Source organism: Mobula birostris, chromosome 5, assembly GCF_030028105.1.
Source record: "Mobula birostris isolate sMobBir1 chromosome 5, sMobBir1.hap1, whole genome shotgun sequence".
NCBI lineage: Eukaryota > Metazoa > Chordata > Chondrichthyes > Myliobatiformes > Myliobatidae > Mobula > Mobula birostris.
This window is the reverse complement of record NC_092374.1, coordinates 93,355,986-93,375,448: the sequence shown is the minus strand read 5'-3', so window position 1 is coordinate 93,375,448 and position 19,463 is coordinate 93,355,986. Positions and strand designations below refer to the sequence as shown.

General features: G+C 45.4%; 1 protein-coding gene across 1 annotated transcript in view; it reads right to left on the bottom strand.

Annotated features, from left to right (window-relative positions):
- chrne (cholinergic receptor, nicotinic, epsilon) overlaps positions 1-6,214 on the bottom strand; it is a 76,762-nt gene extending 70,548 nt beyond the window's left edge. The window contains exon 1 of the mRNA XM_072257235.1: positions 6,131-6,214. Within this exon, the coding sequence (XP_072113336.1) occupies positions 6,131-6,173 (43 nt within the window). The 5' untranslated portion in view covers positions 6,174-6,214. The remainder of the gene's footprint in view (positions 1-6,130) is intronic.
- Positions 6,215-19,463: the final 13,249 nt, after the last annotated feature.

Sequence of the window (19,463 nt, the reverse complement as noted above, 5' to 3'; positions counted from 1 at the left end):
GGAATCAGAAGAGGAAAGATTCTGGGTGACAACATCTCTGAGGGTCTATCCTGGGCCCAACATATCAATCCAGTTACGAAGAAAGCACAACATCAGTTATATTTCATTAGGAATTTGAGGAGATTTGGTATGTCACCAAGGGCACTGGCAACTTTCTACAGATGTACCGTGGAGATCATTCTAACTGGCTGCATCACCATCTAGTATTGAGCAGGGGGGTGGGGTGGGGGTCACGGCACAGGACCAAAATAAGCTGCAGAAAGTTGTTAACTCAGTTATCTCCATCATGGACACTAGCCTCCCCAGCATCGAGTTCATCTCCAATGGCTCACAAAGGCGCCATCCATCATTAAAGCCCCCCTCCACCCCATCACCCAGGATACGCTCTCTTCTCTTCTCATTGCTACCATCAAGGAGGAGGTGCAGGAGCCTGAAGACACACATTCAGCGATTCAGGAACAGTTTCTTCCCCTCTGCCATCAGATTTCTGAATAGACATTTAACCCATGAACACTACCTCGCTACTTTTTCATTTCTATTTTTGTACTACTTATTTAATTTAGCTATTTTATATATACACACACATAATTTTTATATTATATGCATTATAAATATATATATTTACTGTAATTCACAATTTTTTCTATTATGTATTGCATTGTACTGCCGCCGCAAAGTTAACAAATTTCACAACACAAACCTGATTCTGATTCTGAGAATGTAAAAGGGCAGAATTGGGTGTCTGAAGGTCAGCAATGGCCAGATGGGCCAAATGGCCTGCTTCCATGCTGTATAATTAAAAAATGAATGCTGGGAAATGCAGTCCTACCCCCATACCGTTGTTGATAACTGGGATGAACTAATATTCAAATTTCAGCATAAACAGACACCTAGGCTTGGGTGCGACAGAAGGGGGTCCTCGTTTTAGATGGCTGGTTTACACTTTGCCCTTTGTCTCTGCATCTATCTTGTGATCTCCTGAAAGCTGACACTTGTTTGTTAATTTTCAGGAGACTATATTTGTTGCTTGTTCCTCATTCAGATTTAAATAGAATAGATATAAAAATAGACCAACATCAACTAACTTTAATATTAACTGGCCAAGGAGAAAAGGCTCACACAGGGATTTAGTAAGGCTTGGCTTTGAGAAGATTGTGGACCGAGACCAGTGCTCCTGTTGAAGGTACACACAAAATGCTGGAGGAACGCAGCACATCAGGTAGTATCCATGGAGAGGAAGAAACGGTAAATATTTCAGACTGAGACCCTTCATCGGGATTGCAAAGGAAGAGGGGGCAGAAGCCAGGATCAGAAGGTTGGCGGGTGGGAAAGAAGTACAGACTGGTAGGTGAGACCAGGTGAGAAGGAAAATGGGTGGGTAGGGGATGGGGAAGTGATGAGAAGCTAGGAGAGGATAGGTAGAAAAGTTAAAGGCAGAAGGTGATACAATCATGAGAGAGGAGAGTGGACCATGGGAGAAAGGGAAGGAGGAAGGTGATGGGCGGGTAAGGAGAAGACAAGGGGTAAGAAGGAAACCAGAAAGGAGAATGGTAAAAGGGAGAAGGGGGAGGGGGAGAGAAACTATCAGAAGAAAGTCAAACAAATCAATTTCAACAATTTCTCTTTTGGTTCCTGCCACTTTCTCCAAACCCAAGGTGTATTTGTTTTGGTTTCTGCCCCCTTCCTTTCCAGTCCCGGTGAAGGGTCTCAGCCCAAAATGTCAACTGTTGATTCCCCTCAATAGATGCTGCCCGATCTGCCGAATTTCTCCAGCATTTTGTATGTGTTGATTTGGATTTCCAGCATCTGCAGAATCTCGTGTTTATGATCAACAGTTGGAGATACTTACCTACCGCTCATTATGCCACTGACATTTTGGGCATCAGTGAAGGTCCTCCATCTCTGGTGGTGTTCAGGACTTTCTTCATTGTGTCAGTAGCTTCCTTGGTTTGCCATAGTCCTGAGTTGACACTCAGGAATACTGCCGCACTCAGATTCTTCATTGATATTTCTGTAACAGTTTTGCTTAACCAGTCAGGGTTGTTAGCTCTGAGCTGAACCCCTGAGCCTGGAGGACCAGTGGACCACTCCTAGTCTGCCCTATACCCTTTGACCTGCTTGGCATGGGTGACCCTACCAAGAGCCAAAGCATAAGCCCAGACCCTGATAGAGGTTAAAATATGATTTTAACTTGAAGCACTGTCTCCCAGTGAATGCAAAAGATCTTGATATAATATTAAAGATGATGTTGAAGAAAGTGTGCTTGGTAGTTGGCATGGTCACCTTGGTCCAAAGGACCAGTGTTTATGCTATATATCTGCTACCTAATTGTGACTAAGAGCCGATGAATTCTCTCAGGTATCTTGGAACCAATTATATATTCCTCAATCAACATCACTGAAAGGAAACATATTATCCGGTCATTGTGGTACTGTTGCATGTGGGATCTTGGCGTAATTGAATTTCCTTCATTACAACAATGAGGACACTTCAGAAGAACCACATTACCTTCAAAGTGATTTGAATCATCCAAAGTTGAAGAAAGATGCTGCCATCATCACAAGCCTTAATATTCTTTAGTACATTTCAATCGTGTAATTGAATAGAGAAACAGACTCAAAAGGTTGACTAGCTTCCTTTTGAGCATCTCCAGGTCCCCATTCATGGCCCTTTTGATTACCCATAAAGTTCAAATGTAACTAGGTGAAAGCCTGCTCAGCAAGTCTGAAAATTAAGGCCCAATGATCAAACCCCCTGGGTTGGCCTGTCTGAAAGTTAGAGGCCCAATGTCTGAGAGTCCAGGTCAGGGACTGGAAGTTGGACGCCCAGAGACTGCCTGTCCTGCTGTTGCAGGCTTGTCTGTGTGTGTGAATAGGTGTGTGCATGGGTGGGAGGAAGGGAGGGGGCTTGTTTTGTTGTTACTTATGTTGTTCTGCTGAAATTGTGGGCATACTATGTTAGAACATAGAAAACCTACAACTCATTCCAGGCTCTTCAGTCCACAATATTGTGCTGACGATGTAACCTACTCTAGAAGCTGCCCAGAATTTCCCTACTGCATAGCCCTCTATTTTTCAAAGCTCCATGTACCTATCTAAGAGTCTCTTAAAAGACCTCATTGCATCCGCCTCTACTATCGTCGCCGGCAGTGCGTTCTATTCTCATAAAGCATGCTCCCCAATTCAGGCAACATGCTTGTAAATCTTGCTCTATAGCATCCACATACTTAATGTAATGAGGTGACCAGAAGCGAACACGGTTCTCCAGGTGGGGTCTAATCAAGGTCTTACATAGCTGTAACATTATCTCACGGCTGTTGAACTCAATCCTGAGGATGATGAAGTCCAACACACCATACGCCTTCTTAACAACACTGTCAACCTGCGCAGTGCATGGACATGGACCCCAAGATCTCGCTGATCCTCCACACTGCCAAGAGTCTCACCATTATTGCTATATTCTGCCATATTCAAAGCCAAGACTGGACTCATAAGCCACTTGAGAGCCCATAAGTAGATCAACAGAACGAAGACCACCATCCTTGACCTCGAGGGATAGCCACGATGGTTCTGCCATCATATTTGACCTACCAAAATGAACTACCTCACACTTATCTGGGTTGAACTCCATCTGCCACTTCTCAGCCCAGTTTTGCATCCTATCAATGTCCCGCTGTAACCTCTGACAGCCCTCCACACTACCCACAGCACCTCCAACCTTTGTGTCATTAGCAAATTTACTAACCCATCCCTCCACTTCCTCATTCAGGTCATTTATAAAAATCACAAAGAGTAGGGGTCCCAGAACAGGCACATCACTGGTCACTGACCTCCATGCAGAATATGACCCATCTACAACCACTTTTTGCCTTCTGTGGGCAAGCCAGTTCTGGATCCACAAAGCAATCTCCCCTTGGATCCCATGCCTCCTTACTTTCTCAAACCTTATCTTATCAAATGCCTTGCTGAAATCCATATACACTACATCTACAGCTCTACCTTCATCAATGTGTTTAGTCACATCCTCAAAAAAATCAATCGGGCTCATAAGACACGACCTGTCTTTGACAAAGCCATGCTGACTATCCCTAATCATATTATGCCTCTCCAAATGTTCATAAATCCTGCCTCTCAGGATCTTCTCCATCAACTTACCAACCACTGAAGTAAGACTCTCTGGTCTATAGTGTCCTGGGCTATCTCTACTCCCTTTCTTGAATAAGGGAACAACATCCGCAACCCTCCAATCCTCCAGAACCTCTCCCATCCCCATTGATGATGCGAAGATCATCGCCAGCGGCTCAGCAATCTCCTCCCTCGCCTCCCACAGCAGCCTGGGGTACATTCCATCCGGTCCTGGTGACTTATCCAGCTTGATGCTTTCCAAAAGCTCCACCACATTCTCTTCCTTAATAAGCTTTTCAGTCTGCTGCAAGTCATTCCTACAATCACTAAGATCCTTTTCCATAGTGAATACTGAAGCAAAGTATTCATTAAGTACCTCTGCTATCTCCTCCGGTTCCATACACACTTTTCCACTGTCACACTTGATTGGTCCTATTCTCTCACGTCTTATCCTCTTGCTTTTCACATACTTGTAGAATGCCTTAGGGTTTACCTTAATCCTGTCTGCCAAGGCCTTCTCATGGCCCCTTCTGGCTCTCCTAATTTCATTCTTAAGCTCCTTCCTGCTAGCCTTATAATCTTCCAGATCTCTACCATTATCTATTTTTCTGAACCTTTCATAAGCTCTTCTTTTCTCCTTGACTAGATTTACAACAGCCTTTGTACACCACGGTTCCTGTACCCTACCATCCTTTCCCTGTCTCTTGGAACATACCTACACAGAACACCACGCAAATATCCCCTGAACATTTGTCACATTTCTTCCATACGTTTCCCTGAGAACATCTGTTTCCAATTTATGCTTTCGTAAATTCAATTTATGCTTCCACACAGTGGACGTGGAGATGGTTTCCTTTAGAGGGGGAGTCTGGGAGCAGAGGGCACGGCTTCAGAATAGAAGGACATCCATTTAGAACATATGAGAAGGAATTTCTTTAGCCAGAGAGCAGTGAATCTATGGAATTCATTGCCACAGACAGCTGTGGTGGCTAAGTCATTGGGTATATTTAAAGTGATGGTTGATAGGTTCTTGATTAGTCAGAGCATCAAAGGCTATGGGGAGAGTGTACAAGAATGGGTTGAGAGAGATAACAAATCAGCCATGATGGAATGGGGAAGCAGACTTTGATGCGAGGGCCGAATAGACTAATTCTGCTCCTACCTCTAATGCTCTCGTTTTGTTACTACCATTGGAGAGGGAGCAGAGGAGACTCATGCCCAATTCAGAAACAGCTTTTTCTCTACCATCAGATTTCCATGAACCCTGAGACCAGTCTCCAAGTTGTATACTTTGATGATAATTGAACCTTGAACCTCGAACCCACACCAACACTACCTCGCTGTTATTTTATTGTGCTATTCATTTATTGTAATTTTATGTATTGCACTGTACTGTACTGCTACCGCAAAACAACATACCTACAGTGACAACAAATCAGATTCTGATTAGCCGGGTAAATTGTTACTGTGGGTATACAGTACTGCTGAATCAGGGATCCGGAGAAAGCCAGCTTAAATCCCCCCTCGGAAACATGTCAAGAATTTCATACATTTGTTTGGACGTTTCAATCACTCAGTCAACATCGCTAGCGGAAAAAAAAGCACACATGATCTGACCATTATCGAATTGCTGGGTGTGGGATCCTGCTGACCGACGCTTCCCCCCTCCAGGAGTTGAAGAAACCAGTTCAGTGGCGCCCGCGGCCGCTGAAACACTTTTTGTGAAGGGGACGGCACTTCACAAAAATCTTTCATCGACCTTGAATGCCGCCGAATTGTTTCCTTTTCCTTCTGCGAGCGAAGCGTCGGATGACAGCTTCAGTTTATCTCCCCCACGCCACTCAGGGCAGGCTATCCGCCCTCTCCCAATATTGCCTCAGCTGAGGGGATAGTTTGACCCGTCCAGAGCTCAGAGCGCAACTGCTGCTTCGAGCGACCAGGGGTACGATAACTCCGGGAGAAAACCCCTCAGCGCAGCCCAGCCGAGCCGTGAAGCTAAGCCTTACCTTCTAACACCAGACAGAAGATCAGGAGAAGTGTCAGGACCATGGTGGTCAGGCGCTGTCTTAAGTGAGTGTAGAGCTCTGCTGGAAAGGGAGTTGTGGGGGGGGGGGGAGTTGAGGGGTATGGTTTCTAGTCTCCGGCCAGCGCCAGGTTTAGGCACCCAGCTGCCGGACACCAGCTGAAGGATTAACCCTTTGTGCCCTGGTAACTCTGTCAAGCTAGAGAAGCAGCTGGCAAGGTTCCTGGGGAAAGTGGCTGTCAGAAGAACTAAATTTACACTTTCCCTCTCTTATTCCTGGGGTCTTCCATTCTACAGTGGGCTTGAGACGCTGGTTAGACCACACTTGGAGTATGGTGTTCAGTTCTGGTCACCTCATTATCTCCCTCTCTCTCTCTGGCAATCCATCCCATAACATGATGATGGTTCCTTTCAGTCAGTTAGTGGGGTGGTACCCCACTCCTCAGAAAGGAACAGTGTGTGCGTGAGTGGATTTTAGGTGAGTAGGGGGTTGCACAGGTCCAGACCCATCCTCTCGACATCCCCTCCCGGATCCAGTGGCATGGTGGGGTCCAAGACGGCTGGGGGAAGTTCTCTTGCAGTGAATGGCCAGACCAAACTTCAATGCAAGGGATACCCTTTCCGTGCTTCACGGCACGTGTTTGCTAGATGGTCGTTGACCCTATGAGAGGGTTCATCCACCCCTTGACAGGTCTTGTTTTTCGTCCTGCAGGGTGTCTAGCCACCCTCCTCACCAGGCAAGCCTGGCGGGGGAGCCGGTTTAGTCACTGACCACCTGACCATGTAACAGATAGTACTGGGTTACATGGTACCAGTAGCACTCAGACGAGTGACCTGACCAGAAATTATAGGAAGGATGTGGAAGCTTTAGAGAGGTTGCAGAGGAGGTTTACCAGGATGCTGCCTGGATTGGAGAACATGCCTTATAGGTTGTACAAGCTAAGGGTTTTCTCTTTGGAGTGAAGGAAAATAAGGTAACTTGATAGAGGTGTACAAGATGATAAGAGGCATCCATCGAGTTGACAGCCAGAGACTTTTTCCTGGGGCAGAAACAGCTAATACAAGAGGGCATAACTTTAAGGATTTGGGAGGAGAGTATAGGGAGGACATCAGAGGCAGGTTTTTTTACACAAAGTTTGGTGGGTGCTTGGAAAGCTCTACCAGGGGTGGTGGTAGAGACAGATACATTTTAGAGACTCTTAGATAGATGAAGGAAAAATGGAGGGCTGTGTAGGAGGGAAAGGACCCTGAAGAAGGGTCCTGGACTGAAACATCGGCTGTCTACTCTTTTCCACAGATGCTGCCTAACCTGCTGAGTTCCTCCAACATTTTGAGTGTGCTGCTTCGGGTTAGATTGACCTGAGGTAGGTTAAAGGACTGGCACAACATCGTGGGTCGAAGGGCCTGTACTGTGCTCTATGTATGAACTGCGCTGTATCTCTGAGGAGGCAATGCTGTCTATAAATTGTTACCCTGTAATTTATACAGAGAGCAAAAAGCAATGAGGTTTATTTTTATTTAGAGATACAGCATAACAAGCCCTTTCAGCCTAAGACACCCAATTACACCACTGTGACCAATTAACCTACTAACCCGTACGTCTTTGGAATCTGGGAGAAAACTGAAGCACCCGGAGGAAACCCACATGTTCAGGGGGCAAATATACGAACTTACAGAGAGTGGTGGGAATCGAACCCAAGTCACTGCCACTGTAGTAGCATTACGCTAACTGCTACACTACCTTGCTGCCCACAAAGAAACCATGCACATTAATTCAATATTACTCCAGAACCCTTCCAATAAAGGTTAGATTTTTAATCCCAACTTTATTTAATTAAGTTTAAATTCCCCCAATTTCTGTGGTGGGATTCGAACTCTTGTCTCTGCTTCAATGGCCAAGCACACTGGCCACCAGCTCAGTAACTTCACCACTATTTCACTCCACCCATAATTTTATCCTCATTTTTTTAAAACACTTAAAAAATCTCTCTGAACATCAGACATGGCAGCCAGTTCATTTCCATAGTCAGCACTTACTAGAAATGATGTCAGAGCCTTGGAGAGATGCAACAAGTGTACTTACTCCCTGCCCTTGGGAAATTGTGACTTCATATGATGGAGTGTCGCTCCAGATGAAGGAGCTTGTTCTCAGAGCCAAGGGAAACTCGCAAACAGGCAAATAAAATCATTAGGAATAATTAAGGAAACACTGAGAAGATCAGCAGATGATGGAAATCCAAAGCAACACATGCAAAATGCTGGAGGAACTCAGCAGGTCAGGCAGCATCTCTGGGAAAGAGTAAACAGGCAAGGTTTTGGGCCGAAACCCCTCATCAGGACTGAGAGGGAAGGGGGAAGGTGTCTGAATTAAAGGGTGAGGGGGGGAGAGAAAGGAGGCTAGCTGGAAGGCGATACGTGAAGACAAGTGAGTGTCAAGGGCTGGAGAAGAAAGAATCTGATGAGAGAGGAGAGTGAACAATAAGGGAAAGGGAAAGAGGAGGGGACCCAGGGGGAAGTAATAGGCAGGTGAGAAGTGAAAAGTCAGAATGGGGAATGGGGGGGGGGGCGGGAGAATTTGTTCACCAGAAGGAGAAATCGATATTCATACCATCAGGTTGGAGGCTTCCCTGATGGAATACAAGGTGTTGCTTCTCCACCCTGAAGCAAAAGATCTTGGCAAAAGAGCATGTCAGAATGGGAATTGGAATTAGAATTAAAATATTTGGCCACCAGGAAGTCCCATTTGTGGCGGATGGAGTAGAGGTGCTCGATGAAGCAGTCCCCCAATTTACAACAGGTCTCACCATGGGGAGCACCGGACATCCAGCAGATTTGCAGGTGAAGCGTTGCCTCACCTGGGAAGACTGTTTGGGGCCCTGAAGGGAGGAGGTATATGGGCAGGTGTAGCACTTTCCTAATTATTAAAAAAAATCTATTTCTGTTGGGAGGAGATCAAAGGAGACAGATATAAGCCAAAAAAGGACTGGGATTGACTTTTTGTGTCTGTAACCCCAAGGCTGTAGTTGGTGAGAGGGCAGGGAGCACATAGAAAAGTTTTGCTTGTAACTTTCATAGAAGAATCCGATGCTGCCTTGATCATAGAACATGCCTTATGAAGATGGGTTGAGTGAGCTGGGGATTTCTCTTTGGAGTGAAGGAGGACAAGAGGTGACTTGATAGAGTTGTAAAAGATGATGAGAGGCATAGATCTAGTGGACACCCAGAGACTATTTTCCAGGGCAGTAATGGCTAATACCAGGGGGCATAATTTTATGGTAACGCACACAAAATGTTGGAGGTACTCAACAGGTCAGCCAGCATCAATGGAGAGGAATAAAAAGCCAATGTTTCAGGCCGAGACCTTCATCAGGATATATCTCCATTGATACTGCGTAACCTGTTGAATTTCTAGCATTTTAGGTGTGTTATCCTGGATTTCCATAATCTGTAAAACTTCTTGTGTTTATAATTTTGTGGTGATTGGAGGAAAGTATAGGGGGAATGTCAGAGGTAGATTTTTTTTTAAACAGAGAGTAGCGGGTGAAATGTATTTAAGAGACTCATAGATAGGCATGATAGGCATATGGATGATGAAAATATGGAGGGGTATGTAGGAGAGAAGGGTTAGGTTGACTTGAGAGTACGTTAAAAGTTCCGCACAATGTCATGTGCCAAAGGGCTGTAGTTTTCTATGTTCTGCATGAGAAGAAGACATTTCCATGAATGTAGGAGAGGATGAGGTTAATGGGAGAGCTGCATGGAAATGAAGGAGCTGTAATGAGGTCTTTTGGCCTGTGCAGGGCACCAGGGAGTACTGAATGCTGTAGCTTTTAGAGCACCTGTTTTGGTGAATTGGTGCTTAACGAGAGTCATTAATCGTTAAGAGTTTCCTGTGATTTTCTTGAGTGGTTCACTCTTTATAATACACTCTCCTGGTACTTTCTGTTTAAGCTTGTTAGGTTTATAGTAATAGGCTCAGGGATTTGTATATTTAAGCGGGTGCCCAATTAGCAGTAATCTCAGGGTCCTAGTTTTGAGAATGTTACTTCTTGCGGTGTTGCTCCACCGAACCACCAATGGTTTTTGGAATTAATATGAATAAACTCTTGTCGCCGTCTCTACATGGATGTCTATCTTTCCTCCGCACTTCGGTTGTTATTGCCAGCACACATCATGACTGAAGGACCCCATGAGGTAGTGGTCCCAGCAGAGGCTGAACAGTGGACATCAGTCAACTTTAGATAAGAATGCTATCTATTCCTAAGTCTATATTCTTAGTTTCTCAAGTTTACTTTCCAAGTGTCTCTAGTCTACATTCCGAGTTTCTAAAATACGTGCTCTGAGTCCATGTTCTGAGCTTCTCTAGTCTACATCTGAGTTTCTCAAGTCCATGTTCCGAACTTCTCTATCTATGTCTGGGTTTCTCCTAGGCTCCATTCCAAGCTTTTCAAGTTGTAAGTATGCAGGTTTCCAACTTCAAGGTCCCATGACTCAGGTCGACATAACAATTGAGCGCTTGAAGCAATTTTATCAATAAAGTTCATTAGAGTCAACAAAATCAGCATGCAAGTCAACAGTGTAAATTATGGAAGAACTTGCCCTTTCCCGAAGTTGTTACTTGCTAGTAATGGCACATCTTTGTTTATGCCAAGTCAATGTTCGGAAGGACACCATCGGGAATAATTGTCATAAGCTTACATGCCAACAACTGCAGTGGGATGGACTAACCTTTGACAATGCATAATTCCCATCTGTCTGTTCTGATGAGTGACGCTAATGGTAGCAAACATTCCAGTGTACAAATGTCCCCTGAAACAGTCATTTGAATTGGCAACCCTGGAAGGTCCTGCTCCAAAAGCTGATCCCTGTCTGAAGTGTACAAATACATAAGTAAAGTCTTATTCTAACAGGAGTAAGTGACCTTGTATTGAACCTCTCGATGAAAGTCATGGTACAGACTGTGAGAACTGAACCTTCAGGTGACAAATGAAGCAGATCTGCAGAGAGCCAGCTAGCTCAGCGATAAGAAGTGCCTGTCTATGCTGTCTCAATCTGTAAAATAGAGAGTATGGAAAAATAATGAAGAGTTAAACACTGTGAGCAAGTTCCTTCCAGGATCCTTCTCTAGCTTTCACGTTTCATGTTTTCAAGGACTTAAGTTTCCGGGTTTCAAGGCTATTTTGGGGTCCAAGCATTCCAGTCCTCAAGGTATCTTATGTCCCTCCAGGTTTCCATGGACTTCAAAGTTTCCAAGGTCTTTTCAATGTTCTCCCCATCTCAATGACTCCTAGGTCCCCTCTTGGAGCTGCTATCAGATTCCCCAGGCCCCACTCAAGATTCCCTGGTCTCGGTCTCTTGGGGCTCCCAAGACTCTCTCAAGATCCCCAGGCCTCCTGAATCATCCCTGGATCTCGAGTTCCCCAGGCCTCCCGAGTCATCCCTGGATCTCGAGTTTTCAGGCCTCCCAAGTCATCCCTGGATCTCGAGTTCCCCAGGCCTCCCGAGTCATCCCTGGATCTCGAGTTCCCCAGGCCTCCCGAGTCATCCCTGGATCTCGGGTTCCCCAGGCCTCCCGAGTCATCCCTGGATCTCGGGTTCCCCAGGCCTCCTGAGTCATCCCTGGATCTCGAGTTCCCCAGGCCTCCCGAGTCATCCCTGGATCTAGGGTTCCCCAGGCCGCCTGAGTCATCCTTGGATCTCGGGTTCCCCAAGCCTCCCAAGTCATCCCTGGATCTCAGGTTCCCCAGGCCTCCCAAATCATCCCTGGATCTCGAGTTTTCAGGTCTCCTGAGTCATCCTTGGATCTCGAGTTTTCAGGTCTCCCTAGCCATCAAGTACTGGCCATAGGAAAGGGATACTGTAATGAGTTCTTCTGGCCTATGTGGGGTGCCAGAGAGCATTGGGCTCTGAGGTTTTTAGATCACCTGAGTTAGTTAACTGGTGTTTAACAAGTCTTGTTAATTGTTTAGATTTTTTTTGTGTTTTTCTCGAGTGATTCACTCTTGTAATGCAGTCCCCTGGTGCTTTCCGTTTAAGCTTGTTAAGTTTATTTTGATAGGCTTAGGGGTATCCATGTTATTTGCATTATTTAAGTGGACGCCTGATTAATGCTAATCACAGGGTCCTAGTTTTGAGAACGTTACTTCTTGCGGTGTCACTCGGCTGAGCCATCAATGTTCTTTTTGGAATTCTTATAAATAAACTTGTTGCCATCTCTACATCGGTGTCTGCCTTTCCTCTGCACTTGGGCTCTGATATTGCCAGTGCACATGGTGACAGGAGCAACTGCAACAAATAATCTACTCAGTGGACCGAGCAGCATCTGTGGGTGGAAAAGAACACTCGACATTTGGGGTCGAGACCCTGCATCAGGGCTGAAAATAGTGAGAGAAAACAGGGGGAGGGGTGAGCCAGGAGCCAGCAGGTGATTGGTGGTCTGAGGAAGGGTGAAGGATGACGGACGACAGACAGACTGGAGTCAGGTGGAGGGAGGGGAGGGCAAAGCTGGAGACAACTGTTGCAACAAATGGTTTGATTGAACCGCACAATACAGTCACATCCCACAAGTGATAATGACCAGATTACCTGTCTTTAGTAATGTTAATTGTAGGATAATCATAGAGCAGTGAAAGAAGTGCATGGAGTAAAGCCAGATCTAACATATAGAGAGGCTTTAAGGAAAGAGAAGCAGAATAAAGGGTGTAAAGGTAGTAAGGTAGAAGGGCTGAAGTGTGTGTACGTCAATGCAAGAAGCATCAGGAACAAAGGTGATGAACTGAGAGCTTGGATACATAACAGAGACTTGGCTGGCACCAGGGCAGGAATGGATTCTCAATATTCCTGGATTTCAGTGCTTTAAAAGGCATAGAGAGGGGGGAAAAGAGGAGAAGGGGGGGCATTACTGGTCAGGGATACTATTACAGCTACAGAAAAGGTGAGTAATGTAGCAGGATCCACTTTTGAGTCAGTATGGGTGGAAGTCAGGGACAGGAAGGGAACAGTTACTCTATTGGGGGTATTCTATAGGCCCCCTGGTAGCAGCAGAGATACAGAGGAGCAGATTGGGAGGCAGATTTTGGAAAGATGCAAAAATAACAGGGTTGTTATCATGGGTGACTTTAACTTCCCTAATATTGATTGGCACCTGATTAGTTCCAAGGGTTTAGATGGGGCAGAGTTTGTTAAGTGTGTCCAGGACGGATTCCTGTCACAGTATGTGGACAGACCGACCAGGGGGAATGCCATACTAGATCTAGTACTAGGTAATGAACCAGGTCAGGTCACAGATCTCTCAGTGGGTGAGCATCTGGGGGACAGTGACTGCCACTCCCTGGTCTTTAGCATTATCATGGAAAAGGATAGAATCAGAGAGGACAGGAAAATGTTTAATTGGGGAAGGGCAAATTATGAGGCTATAAGTCTAGAACTTGCGGGTGTGAATTGGGATGATGTTTTTGCAAGGAAATGTACTATGGACATGTGGTCGATGTTTAGAGATCTCTTGCGGGATGTTAGGGATAAATTTGTCCCGGTGAGGAAGATAAAGAATGGTAGGGTGAAGGAACCATGGGTGACAAGTGAGGTGGAAAATCTAGTCAGGTGGAAGAAGGCAGCATACATGAGGTTTAGGAAGCAAGGATCAGATGTATCTATTAAGGAATCTAGGGAGGCAAGAAAGGAGCTTAAGAAGGGGCTGAGAAGAGCAAGATGGGGACATGAGAAGGCCTTGGCGAGTAGGGTAAAGGAAAACTCCAAGGCATTCTTCAATTATGTGAAGAAAAAAAGGATGACAGGAGTGAAGGTAGGACCGATTAGAGATAAAGGTGGGAAGATGTGCCTGGAGGCTGTGGAAGTGAGCGAGGTCCTCAATGAATACTTCTCTTTGGTATTCACCAATGAGAGGGAACTTGATGATGGTGAGGACAATATGAGTGAGGTTGATGTTCTGGAGCATGTTGATATTAAGGGAGAGGAGGTGTTGGAGTTGTTAAAATACATTAGGATGGATAAGTCCCCGGGGCCTGACGGAATATTCCCCAGCTGCTCCATGAGGCAAGGAAAGGGATTGCTGAGCCTCTGGCTGGGATCTTTATGTCCTCGTTGTCCACAGGAATGGTACCGGAGGATTGGAGGGAGGCAAATGTTGTCCCCTTGTTCAAAAAAGGTAGTAGGGATAGTCTGGGTAATTATAGACCAGTGAGCCTTACGTCTGTGGTGGGAAAGTTGTTGGAAAAGATTCTTAGAGATAGGATCTACAGGCATTTAGAGAATCATGGTCTGATCAGGGATAGTTAGCATGGCTTTGTAAAGGGCAGATCGTGTCTAACAAGCTTGATAGAATTCTTTGAGGAAGTGATCAGGCATATAGATGAGGGCAGTGCAGTGGATGTGATCTACATGGATTTCAGTAAGGCATTTGACAAGGTTCCACATGGTAGGCTTATTCAGAGAGTCAGAAGGCATGGGATCCAGGGAAGTTTGGCCAGGTGGATTCAGAATTGGCTTGCCTGCAGAAGGCAGAGTGTCGTGGTGGAGGGGATACATTCAGATTGGAGGATTGTGACTAGTGGTGTCCCACAAGGATCTGTTCTGGGACCTCTACTTTTCGTGATTTTTATTAATGACCTGGATGTGGGGGTAGAAGGGTGGGTTGGCAAGTTTACAGATGACACAAAGGTTGGTGGTGTTGTAGATAGTGTAGAGGATTGTCGAAAATTGCAGAGAGACATTGATAGGATGCAGAAGTGGGCTGAGAAGTGGCAGATGGAGTCCAACCAGGAGAAGTGTGAGGTGGTACACTTTGAAAGGACAAACTCCAAGGCAGATTACAAAGTAAATGGCAGGATACTTGGTAGTGTGGAGGAGCAGAGGGATCTCGGGGTACATGTCCACAGATCCCTGAAAGTTGCCTCACAGGTAGATAGGGTAATTAAGAAAGCTTATGGGGTGTTAGCTTTCATAAATCGAGAGATAGAGTTTAAGAGTCGCGATGTAATGATGCAGCTCTATAAAACTCTGGTTAGGCCACACTTGGAGTACTGTGTCCAGTTCTGGTCGCCTCACTATAGGAGGGATGTGGAAGCATTGGAAAGGGTACAGAGGAGATTTACCAGGATGCTGCCTGGTTTAGAGAGTTTGCATTATGATCAGAGATTAAGGGAGCTAGGGCTTTACTCTTTGGAGAGAAGGAGGATGAGAGGAGACATGATAGAGGTATACAAGTTAGTAAGAGGAATAGATAGAGTGGATAACCAGCGCCTCTTCCCCAGGGCACCATTGCTCAATACAAGAGGACATGGCTTTAAGGTAAGGGGTGGGAAGTTCAAGAGGGATATTAGAGGAAGGCTTTTTACTCAGAGAGTGGTTGGTGCGTGGAATGCACTGCCTGAGTCAGTGGTGGAGGCAGATACACTAGTGAAGTTTAAGAGACTACTGGACAGGTATATGGAGGAATTTAAGGTGGGGGGTTATATGGGAGGCAGGGTTTGAGGGTCAGCACAACATTGTGGGCTGAAGGGCCTGTAATGTGCTGTACTATTCTATGTTCTATATCCTCAGGCCACTGGGGAAAACTGCCCTGAAAAACAGCGACCCATAGATCTTATGTTCAACTGAGAGAAAAGATTGGGCGTCAGGGTAATTCATCTGCTGTATCACCAGAGATGAGCACTTGACTCTCGGGAGTTCACCTCAAACCACATAAAACGTCGGAGGAGCTCAGCAGGTCACACAGCATCTATGGAGTGGAATAAACACTCATCGTTTTAGACTGAGACCCTTCATCAGGACTGGAAAGGAGAGGAGCAGATTCTTATTCCGGCTTCTGCCCACTTCCTTTCGAGTCCCGATGAAAGCTCTCAGCCCGAAACATCGACTGTTTATTCCCCTCCATGGGTGCTACCTGACCTGTCAAGTTCCTCCAGCATTTTGTGTGTGTTACTCGAGGTTTCCAGCAACTGCAGAACCTCTTGTCTTCACCTTAAACAATAAGCCTTCTAACTTGGAGAACTGGAGGAGCAGCCCAGTAGCATAGAGATTAGCGCAATCGCTTTAGAGCGCCAGCAATCACCAGCTGGGGTTCAATTTCCACCACTGTCCGTAAGGAGTCTGTGGGTTTCCCCCATAACTGCTTGTGGGAGGAAAATGAGTGCTCAGGTTTCCTCCAACACGCCAAATGCGTGTGCCTGGGGTTAGTGAGTTGTGAGGAACGATGTAGGCACCAGAAGCATGACGACACTTACGGGCTGCCCAGAACAATCCTCACTGATTTGATTTGGTGAAATTCGACACACTTCACTGCATGGTTCAACGTGCATGTGACAAATCAAGCTGATTGTTAAGATTTCCAGCATCTGCAGAATCTCTAGAGATCATAAATCTTCTGATTTGGAGGCCAGTGACAGCTCTTGTAGAGGGTGCAGGGTAAGTGGAATCAAGTGACTAGCTTCCATCTGTGCATGTATAAAGTGGATGAGAACAATTGTTCCTGAATCCGTGTCAATGATCGACTAACAAAGACTCAAAACTCAAAGCACATGCCCTTCCCCAGCGGTTCAACAGAACCACCTTGTGGTAAGAATGGTCTACTGCAGAAAAGAAACCATACAAAATATTTTTATATTGTATTCATGGGAACCAAATTCAGAATCAGTTTTATTATCACTGTTGTGAAATTTGTTGTTTTAAGACAGTAGTACATTGCAATACCTAAAACAAATTACCATAATTGATAGAGTGGAGATACATCTCTACCAAACGAGGTGGAAGGCACTCCCTCCCTCCACGAGCCTGCAGGTCTATCCAGCTGGGGTTCAATTTCCACCACTGTCTGTAAGGAGTCTGTAAGTTTCCCCCATAACTGCTTGTGGGGGAAAATGAGTGCTCAGGTTTCCTCCAACACGCCAAATGCGTGTGCCTGGGGTTAGTGAGTTGTGCGAAACGATGTAGGCACCAGAAGCGTGACGACCCTTACGGGCTATCACATGTCCTGGTTATGTGACCACTGACGCCAGGCAGACAATCTCTGAAGAGTATTGATAGTGGCTGGGGTCACCATCTTGTAAAGACACTGCCCGGAAGAAGGCAATGGCAAACTGCTTCTGTAGAAAGATTTGCCAAGAGCAATCATGGTTAAGTCCATGATCACCCACATCATTGAAATGGTAAATATTGATAATGATGACCATTAGTGACAATATGAGAAAAGAGAGCAAAAAGGTGGGGTTGTGTAAATGGGTTTATCTATATTATTGCTTATTGAAAATTAATAGTAATTTTTATGCCTGACACAGTTCTGCTGCCACAAAACAACTAATTTCATGGAGTATGTCAATGATAATAATTACGGTTCTGCTCCTGTTGCTGAAGGTGAGAGGGAAAAAGTCTTAATAGATCTGCAGAACAAGTTATTTGACACAGAGAACTCCTGGAATGTACTGATGGTGTAATGGAAGCAGGTACCATTGTGATGTTTAAGAGGCTTTTATAGTAGATATGCAGAGGGGCAAGAGGCTTTTACATAGTGTGTCCAGGGAGCAGTCGTGCCACTGGTGAGGGGGCTTGTTGTGTCCTTTCGGGTACAGCCCACTCACCTTTGGTTGCCGCCAGATGCTCAACTCTCACATGTGGTTCAAAGAAGCTGTTTGCATGTTATAGCAGCCACACCTCAACGCACTGCTTGAACAGTTGGGCTGAACCAACTGAGGGTGGTTGGTGGGATTCATACCTGGTGCGATAAACCAGGTGAGAGTAACCAGTGGGATTCATACCTGGTGTGATAAACCAGGTGAGGGTAACCAGTGGGATTCATACCTGGTGTGATAAACCAGGTGAGGATAACCAGTGAGTTTCATACCCAGTGTGATAAACCAGGTGAGAGTAACCAGTGGGATTCATACCTGGTGTGATAAACCAGGTGAGGGTAGCCACTGAGTTTCATATCTGGTGTGATGGGGGTATACCTGTTCTAGCACATGAAGTCAGCTTCGGCGGACAAGATCGACAGTGAGATCCAATGTCCAGGAAGACAGTTCTGCAATGCTTCGTGCGAGTGAAGGCACAAAGGAAGTCATAGTCATCCGAGGAAGACTCCAGTTGCGACAAACACTTGTACCCCTTGATCCTGACTTCTGAGGTTGAGAGAGTGGAATGGTTCTTCCAGTTTAAAAACTCTCCCTCACAGGTTTCCTACTGTCGTCAGTGAATATGACTGACATCCAGTCAATCAGTCAGTCAGAAAGTCACATGAACCTGCAGGGAATGGAGGGATGTGGATCGAGTACAGACAGTAGACATTATGTGGGCACAAACATTGTGGACCCAAGGGCCTGTTTCATGGTCTATGAAGTGAACACAGCAGTAACCCATTTATTGTGGAGCTGAGATTAAACACAGGATGAAACAAGGTGAAAACATACCACCAACCGATAGCAAATTTGTACAGTACATCAAAATAGTTAACATCTGACTCATGTCCTGACTTGTGAATTAAGATCAGTTTCAGTATGCCTGATCTGTCATTGCAGCTGGAAATTGTGGACACTGTCACAACTCGGCACTGTGAATGAAGTCACTTGAGTCCAGCGCCCACAGTGTGAAGCTCAACACTCTATTTATCCTGTGTCCATCTTTGCCTCTAACTTGCGTGATCTGTTGAGATAATTTTAATAACGGTAGGAAAATTAGTAAACAGCAGTAGAAGGCTCGGTCAGAAAATCTAAAATGAGGTTGGTAGATGCTGATAAGGATTTGCAAGTCAGTGGAACTGGTGAAGAGGTTTCAGATTACTGATCTTTGTCACAAGAAGAATGCTTGTATTGTTGTGATTTTCAGGAAAACAGAGGGTAGGAGAAGATGTTAAACACTAGGCCCCACTGATGTACTGAAAGTTCAAAGTAAATTTATTATCAAAGTACATGTATGTCACTATCTGCAGCCCTTAGATTCATCTTTTTGTGGCATTCACAGCAGATCAATTAACCAGCTCAACTGGTTAGGGTTATTAAGTTGGTCACATGCTATGTTGGCCCCAACCTATCTGTTCTACTGTGACCTTGACATCCATGTGGACTTGCCTAAAAAACCAGAATTGAATTGTCCAAGAGCACTGACAACAAATGCATAATGATAATCTTAACAGTTTCACTCCTACCAGGTAGTGCAGCAGTTATCATCATGCCCTAACAACACTAGTGACCTGGGTTCAATTCCCGCTGTGGTCTGTAAGGTGTGTGTACATTCTCACCGCGTGGGTTCCTCGAGACGCTCCAGTTTCCTCATAATTTCTAAAGACAGAGAGGTTAGTGGATTAATTGGTC